General features: G+C 36.9%; 1 protein-coding gene across 1 annotated transcript; it reads right to left on the minus strand.

Moving 5' to 3' along the window:
* Positions 1–422: 422 nt before the first annotated feature.
* On the minus strand, positions 423–6,770 carry LOC106176006 (uncharacterized). Its single transcript, XM_086995553.1, has 9 exons — positions 6,753–6,770; positions 6,221–6,334; positions 4,609–4,773; positions 4,242–4,378; positions 3,711–3,810; positions 3,298–3,395; positions 2,467–2,630; positions 1,694–1,834; positions 423–924 (listed from the first exon to the last, which is right to left on the minus strand). The coding sequence occupies exons 1-9, from the start codon at positions 6,768–6,770 to the stop codon at positions 827–829; spliced, it is 1,035 nt and encodes a 344-aa protein (XP_086851679.1). The 3' UTR covers positions 423–826.
* Positions 6,771–7,703: the final 933 nt, after the last annotated feature.

Raw genomic sequence — 7,703 nt, forward strand, 5'->3', positions numbered from 1 at the left:
ATGTTTTTTTCGCTACGTATTTTTGATTTAATTTTGTCTTTTTATTTGTTATTTTATTTATTTACCCATCTCTTTATTTATTCATTCTGTTTTGTGCTAGTACTGTTTATCCTGGCAATTTGTAGAGAGATGTCAAAATTGTTGTAAAATAACCGTTTGTGGAATTGTTTTTTTTTTTTTTATTACATTTATACCCAATTCAAGAGACTTCCACCACTGACAGAAAGTTGACTTTACTTTTCAATTATTACGACTTAGAACTAACTGTGAAATCCACAAAGCATGAAATATTGTTTTATGAGTAAAACCTATATATTGCCGTCAAATTAGATAAATTAATCCACATGTATAGACTTCTTTTGAGGAAATATCATCTGGCACACACACACACACACACACACTGGCACGCACACACACACACACACACACACACACACACAGAGAGAGAGAGAGAGAGAGAGAGAGAGAAAGGGTCGAATCGTTATTTTCAGAAAAGGATCCAAAATGGGTTGCATAACACTCTTTCGTTTAATCAACAAATTTAAAAAGCACAAATTAATAATAACAATAACATTTTTGTTGCTTTGAAAAATAAAAATGTTCAATAACACGGAGATTCCCAAGGTGGAGAATATATTTGCTTTTCTGGAAATAATCCCAAAAAATCGGGGATGGCAAGTATGTAGCCCTAAGTCCACGTAGCGTTCTGGGTTGTATACGTCGGTGATAATTATGCCTATAAATTACCCTTTTCCTATCCAAAATCCCATTCTTCCAATTTCCGTACTTCTCTATGTTGCAATTGGTTCACTGAAGGGACTGCTCACTATCTTGATTGTGGTATCCATGTCTTGACTTTGCTTGCTCTTTTATCCGTTTTCAGCAAACCAACAATTCGCTCATCAAATAGACTGAAAATGCCTCCTGAAGAAGTGTCCAGAAAGATTTTACAAGTTAGCTTTGGCAGACGTATATGAGGTACTAGTATGTTTTGATTATACTGTATATGGACGTGACAAAATATTTTATATCGAACAGAGATTCCGTCGACAACCACGCTAGACACCTCTAAATAAGTGTGATTCCATGACTTTTAATTACCCCATATTGCATTCTTCACTCACATTGATCAATGACTGGGAAGAATCAAACAACCCCACTCTTTTAATGGGCAAACATTAAAATACTGCAACGAAAACCTGGCAGGTAAATTTTAATAAAAGGTTTCAGTGCGTCATTTGCAATGTGCTTTTAAATGTACCACTTCCGAAAAAGGGATTTTTGCATTCGTAGTGTTTTGTGAGCCTGGGTAGTGTCAATGAGAAAGTATTTGTCGTAATATACTACATATAAAAGCATATATGAATACTTCAGCAGTGGTTTGTCCCCGTGAAACTAAACATACATGTACTAGCTTACACAGAATGTATGCACATAAACATATGCAATTAAACCACTTAAAACTGTTTGTTAAACGAACCAAAAAGTGGAAGAATGGCACCAGTTCTAAGATTCTTCTTACTTAACATACAGCAATGGATTCTTTTTAAACTTAATCAGGCTTCAAGAAAACAAAATGATATATATATATATATATATATAGATATATATATATATATATATATATATATATATATTTTTTTTTTTTTTTTTTTTTTTCTGAACGGACTGGGTGTTTGGTGTTTATACAGACCAGTGTGCACAAACAGCACTCGTGTCCCCTTGAACCGGCCTGGCCGAGTGGTCAGCTCATTGACCAGTCCTCTCGCTGCCTTTCCAGAATATACGGGGTCGAGAATTACCCCAGTAGAGGTACTCACGTCCAGTATGAACCCTGAAGGAGACGAACAGTGGTTGTTCTACGTGTGTATAGAACTGTGCATTGAGATGACAGTACAGAATATCAACAAGAGTATAAAATGTGTTGGAGAAGGCGCGGCGCTTGGCTTGATTGTGAGGTGTGTGCGGCTTAGTTGCACAGGGAAAAGAACTTGTCTGTTGTTATACACACGCACTGAAAAATTTAATTTTTAAAATTCTGAGCCGACTAGGAGTGATGACTGGTATTTTCGAGACTATAACTGGGTTCCCACAGATTTAGTTCGATCCATCTGGATCGACCTAACTCCCTGGGTGTTCAAGCTAAATTGCTGTCAACCGAGCGCGCACGGAAGTAAATTACCCCCTTACAGCTTTTAGTAATCGGGACATATATTTAAGCCGGCCTATCTCACAGTAATCTAGTGAGACTCCTCAAGGGGATAGATCGATCTTAAATCTGTGGGAATGCTGTCTATTACACTTAGCGTTGAGTAGAATACAGAAAAGCTGGTTATTATACGAGTACAATGAAAACAAAAGAAGGCGTGTTAATCCGTTTATCTCATTGCATTCAGCGAGAGTCCCTGGCGATTTGGATCGATCTACTTAGAACGATATTGTTATTGGGAATAAGCCCATACTCACCAAGCTCTTCCTCTGTGAAGAGACCATACCCATTTCCCTTGTAACCTTCTATAATGTCAATTATATCCCAGGACTTCACGTCTGTTATCCCAACGTTCTCCAGTGACGTGTTGATTTGATTGTGGAAATACTTTGGGTCTGTATAAATATCAACAGCGTGAACTCTGGAAAATCATAACGCTTTAAGGGATCATAACTCTTCGTTTTGGCAAAAAAAATGAATTTTCCTGGAGTAAACAAGAATTTTCCCGTACTGACCAATGGTAATGAATCCATTTTTACATTCAAAGTTAGTCCCTGTTTTTATTTTCTAAAGAGTTTGTTTTTTGTTATAATCCCTTAAGAGATTATCACAGGGTATAGCCATCAATGAAGGCCATGTGGTCTGAAGAAAAGTTTAGATATCAGAATAATAGCTATAACTGCCGTTTTTCTTGTACAACAGAATATATTATATTCCTATGAGTTGTTCTTAATGGTTTTATTGTGAAATATAGATCTCATACGAAGGGTTATTATCCCTTTAATTATTTCTGTATCTGAAGGATCCCTGTACGAGATTTTTGTACCCAAACTAAAATTTTCCTACTCACTTAACTAAAACTAGTCCTGGGCCAGGCTTAAATATCTACTGCTGTTATAAAAGCACTTAGATAATTTTCTTTGTACTATCATTATCACTATACGAAAAACTATTTCAGAGACAGACCCCCCTTTGAAATTGCTGGCTACGGACCTGATATCCAATGCTCAATAAAAATGTTCAATAAAATATTATTATTATTATTATTATTATTATTATTATTATTATTATTATTAACATTAATTTACCTTAATTTAGAACCAGTTAGATAGTTACCCAATGCCAGGCCTGCTGCAGTGCCTCCACTTCCGGAGACGACAATGTCATCAAAATCATCCTGAATGCCCTGCAATGGGGTTATAAGCTAACTGTTCAATGATGTAAAATCATGGACTTAGAGATCATTCATATAAGAATAGATACGTGTATAACTTTATCATCTGACCGTTGATGATCGTGTGGTGTTTAGATTTCTAAGTGGGTCGGCCAAATTTGATCCGCGGATCAGTAAGTCCGCGGACCCACTTGTTCTGTATTCGCCTGAAGGCGTGTTTAAAATCCTACACTTTATCACTTAAAAAAAAAAAACTAGGACCACGGCTATTTTAATATTCTTCTGCCAAGGTACCTTGTCTGAGCATACTCTAGTATCAATTTTTACCTGATACATCATTTCCTGGAACGCTGTTATGTATCCAAACAATCCGATGGCATTACTTCCACCGATTGGTATTAGGTACGAATCCTCCCCTCTTTCATTTCTGAAAAAACAAACAAACAAACAAACAGTGAGTTAGACAGAGAAGGTGACTACTGAGGCTGCTTTCAATTTTAAAAACCTAAAATTTTGTTGTACTTTTCAGACAAAACATTTGGTCTACTTTATCACTATGTCGTCTGTCTTGTTTCCCAAGGACTGTGACTGTTTCCGTCAACTTTTGCACTTTCTAAATTAAATATATTCGATATATACTGGTGTGTGTGTGTGTGTGTGTGTGTGTGTGTGTGTGTGTGCGAGCGCGCGCGTTTGTGTACCCTAGCTGGTACGTGTACCTTCAATGATTATTTATGTAATCGTTCCATCTCTTCTAAATTCCAATAGCCTGGTTCTGCTTTGTTAGTCAGCAAAATTACATAACCTTCCTTAAATCCTAGGATATTTTTTCATAAGATGTCACACTCTAAAATTTACTTTATCTGACTGGCTATCGCCTCCATTTTGGGCCTTAGATGGGTCAGGTAGGAAGAATTCTTTGGTACCACATACATTTCTGCACCACAGAGTCTACTCAGCAGCAAGTTACCATCAAAACCGATTTCCCCCTCATTCTGTAGAAATATATACCTTCATTTCGTTCACAAGTATCAAGTAAATTTATTTTCAGTAAAGTCGGATAACAAAATTATTTGGTACTGCCATAATCTTTATGTATTAATTATTTACAGAATGTTATGCTGAGTAAAATGTTATGATATTTTTTATCGAGTCAGTTGCAACTAGCCGATATTTTAATCAAAGAGTTGATTTTTATTTACACTAGAATATATTACAAATTCACCTTAATGCACGTGTCTCCACTGAGCACTAGATGGCTCTGCAACCCAAGCTGAGCCGCAGCCACCGCAGTTGCTCTGGCGTGATTGGACTGAAATTCTCCACACGTGATCAAATGTTTGCAGTCTTTGGCCAGGGCATCTGCCAGGAGAAATTCTAACTTGCGCACCTGTAAAGAATACTTGTAGACCAACAACGTCACGAGACGCAAGTGAAGATATGGTGCTTAATTGTCACCAACTGTTTATACATGTTCATGCTACCTAGAGTTTGCAGATGGACGACCCACTTAGAAGCAATGCCGACTTATCATCTGGTGGTCTCCCCGCCCCTACACGCGCCGTCCCTGCAGGAGCCTAGCCGAAATTTAATGGCGTGTCGGGACACCATCAGGGGATTAGGCGGCTTGATTATAAGTGGGGTCGGTCATATTTAATCCGCGGATCAGTTAGTCCGAGGGTATTCTGTTCTGAATGTGCTCTAAGAGACGATACACGCATACTTTTGATTTCAACTTGATTCAAACAAAGAATCAGTACATCAGTGATCGTGTTATTTGCAATTTGCCCGTAGTAAAAGAATATTTCCATGCTAAATGAGGCAATGTGTTGTACGAATCTTCTTCACAGTTGTCAGAGGGAAGCCTCCCATCACCAGGAAGAAGGAGGTACCGACTGAGAGGGGTCGCAAAGACTACAAGAACATTAAAAATACATGAGTCATTTGATTAAAAAGGAAATATTTACCATTACAAAAAGAAAAAAACAGATAACTGAGATATGCATCCAAAGAACAGTTATAATTGCCTGGTGGAAAACACAATAAAGTTTTAATCAGTGAGAAAGTTTTAGTTACAGTGTTTTACTTTCAATCAATAAAGTTTAATAGGTAAATTAATTTCGACAGAGGCTTGTCGCCAAATAGTGTTCTCTGATGCGCCAGCCATCCGCTCTTTCAACGTCAAGGAAAAAAAAAACAAGTTAAGAGAGTCTCGAGAATTCTGGACTAGGCTATCTGTTTTGCAAATGATTTGTGTTCTATCTGATGTTTAAAGAACTGATGATTTTCTGCTGATGTGTGGAAACATAAGCCTTGGCCACGATGATAAATTGGACCAACATCTGTTTTCCTTTGAAGGAAACATATTTAGGGAAACAAACTACCAGTTTATCTCCCAATGTGATAACTTCAGATCACCCCAAACAGCTACGATGAGAGGTGGAGTTAGTGCACATTATTGCGACCTATCTTCTTCTGAACGCCCCCTTTGCCAAGAAAGATGGTGGCAATATTAACATCATGGGTTTTCCTACAAAATACTATTCTGAGAGGAGAGTGCTTTCTGTGTAAGGAGTTGAAACAATTTCCAATGTTATAAAATTCCTTTTGCAGCAATAAATCTTTACTGTGAAAGAAGAATATTAAGAAAAAACAAATAATAATAATAATAATAAATTGAACCGTTTACATTTTGCATATATTACAAGTTTCAGTATTTATGACACACCCCTGTCCAGTGTATAATATCCCTGGATTTTAATATCTTTATTCACTTTAATATCTTGTTCCCGAACACGTGATAACAATCTTGATTTAAGATAAAGTTCGTTACTGACCTTGTTTCCGGACAGAGCACATCCGGTCAGGTCATCTCTCTTAATGTGAACGGAGAACGTGGATGGCACACCCGGTATACTCCACTGGTGAATGGGGGTGGGCAATTGTGCCAGCTATGGAAGACAAATAATAATAATAATAATAATAATAATTATAATAATAATAATAATAATTATTATTATTATTATTATTATTATAAACGACATAGTGATAAAAAAGTATGTTGTAAAATTCGAAATTGACAAAATTATCCAATGAACGTGAACTTGGCCTATCCAGTTTGCGTTTATTTCAGTTTCAAGCAAATGTTCTTAGTTGAATGCAATTTCATATACCGTATTTACCTGTAGACTTAGAAAAACGCCTTTGGATATGCACATCCACATGTTCATGTTCAGCTGTTCAAGAAGGTCTTATTTCTTATTTCATCTATGTTATTACTTTTCTTATTTTGTCAATTTTAACTATATTTAAAAATATATCGATCAGTGGGGTTCTCAGAAGTTTTATTATTGTGGACACTCTATTTACCAGATCCCTTGCAGTCATTATTCAGGACTTAAGTATATATAGCTATAAATTATTCGTTACCTGTACTTTTTGCTTCGGGATGTCCGTCAATTTTTCCGTCCATTCTGGTGGGTTATATTGCACAAGTGGATAAGCCATAGGCCTACTGCAACGTGAAACTTCCCGACTCCAGATAAATGCTCAGAGGTAGGTTATATTACTCAGTCTGACTCGTTATCCTCCTTCCCATTTTTCACTGAAAAGTGCGTGCGGTCAGATGCTTCCCAAGAAAATGACCTCAGTAACATTGCAGTCCGTAACAGGTTACGAGGCAACTAATATTAACCATATCGACGACTTTATCTGCATCTAGCAGCTCTGGTATATTTATTTATTTGAAATTATACAGAATACTTACATTATCGATGGTTTCGTCTGTATAGCTGTGCGGCTGTATAGCTATATTGCAGCTCATATATGGTAATTTCATTTTATTTTATAATTTTCTGAAACTGACTTATTAAAAAAGTTCGCAACTTGGATATCGTTAATTTAGGCCTACCCGTATGCATGATGAAGAAGCAGATGAAGTTTTTTTTATATATAAGTGGGCCTACATGTAGGACTACGCATTTCCATTACCATGGTCCATGACACAATCGCCTGTCGCTATTTAACTGTACTTTTAGTTTCACATAAGGTCCACGAATGCCCCCCTCCCCCCCCCCCCCCCCCCCTTTAAAGGGACAGGTCCAAAAATGCTGCGAGTCACCTTTTTAATTTATTACATTAAATAATAAATATTTAGGGTACAGCAGGGTGCTTTTACTGAAAAATCAGTAGTTGCTGAGCTGTAGTATTGAGTTCTTAAGACAACATTGTCCATTTATAGTGAGGTAGCCTACTACCGGTAACTTTTTGCATTGCTCTATAGGAATGCACTGGTATATATCCCAAAACGAGACCACCTTG

This window comes from Lingula anatina, chromosome 9 (genome assembly GCF_051362555.1).
Source record: "Lingula anatina isolate TDL-2025a chromosome 9, LinAna3.0, whole genome shotgun sequence".
Lineage (NCBI taxonomy): Eukaryota > Metazoa > Brachiopoda > Lingulata > Lingulida > Lingulidae > Lingula > Lingula anatina.

What these genes read in the sequence shown, in the direction of transcription:
- LOC106176006 (XM_086995553.1), bottom strand. An exon ending in TCCAGGAAATGATGTATCAG is followed by an intron (nt 3,396 to 3,710) that starts GTAAAAATTGAT and finishes ACCCCATTGCAG; the next exon opens with GGCATTCAGGATGATTTTGA. An exon ending in AGTGCTGTTTGTGCACACTG is followed by an intron (nt 925 to 1,693) that starts GTCTGTATAAAC and finishes ACACTTCTTCAG; the next exon opens with GAGGCATTTTCAGTCTATTT.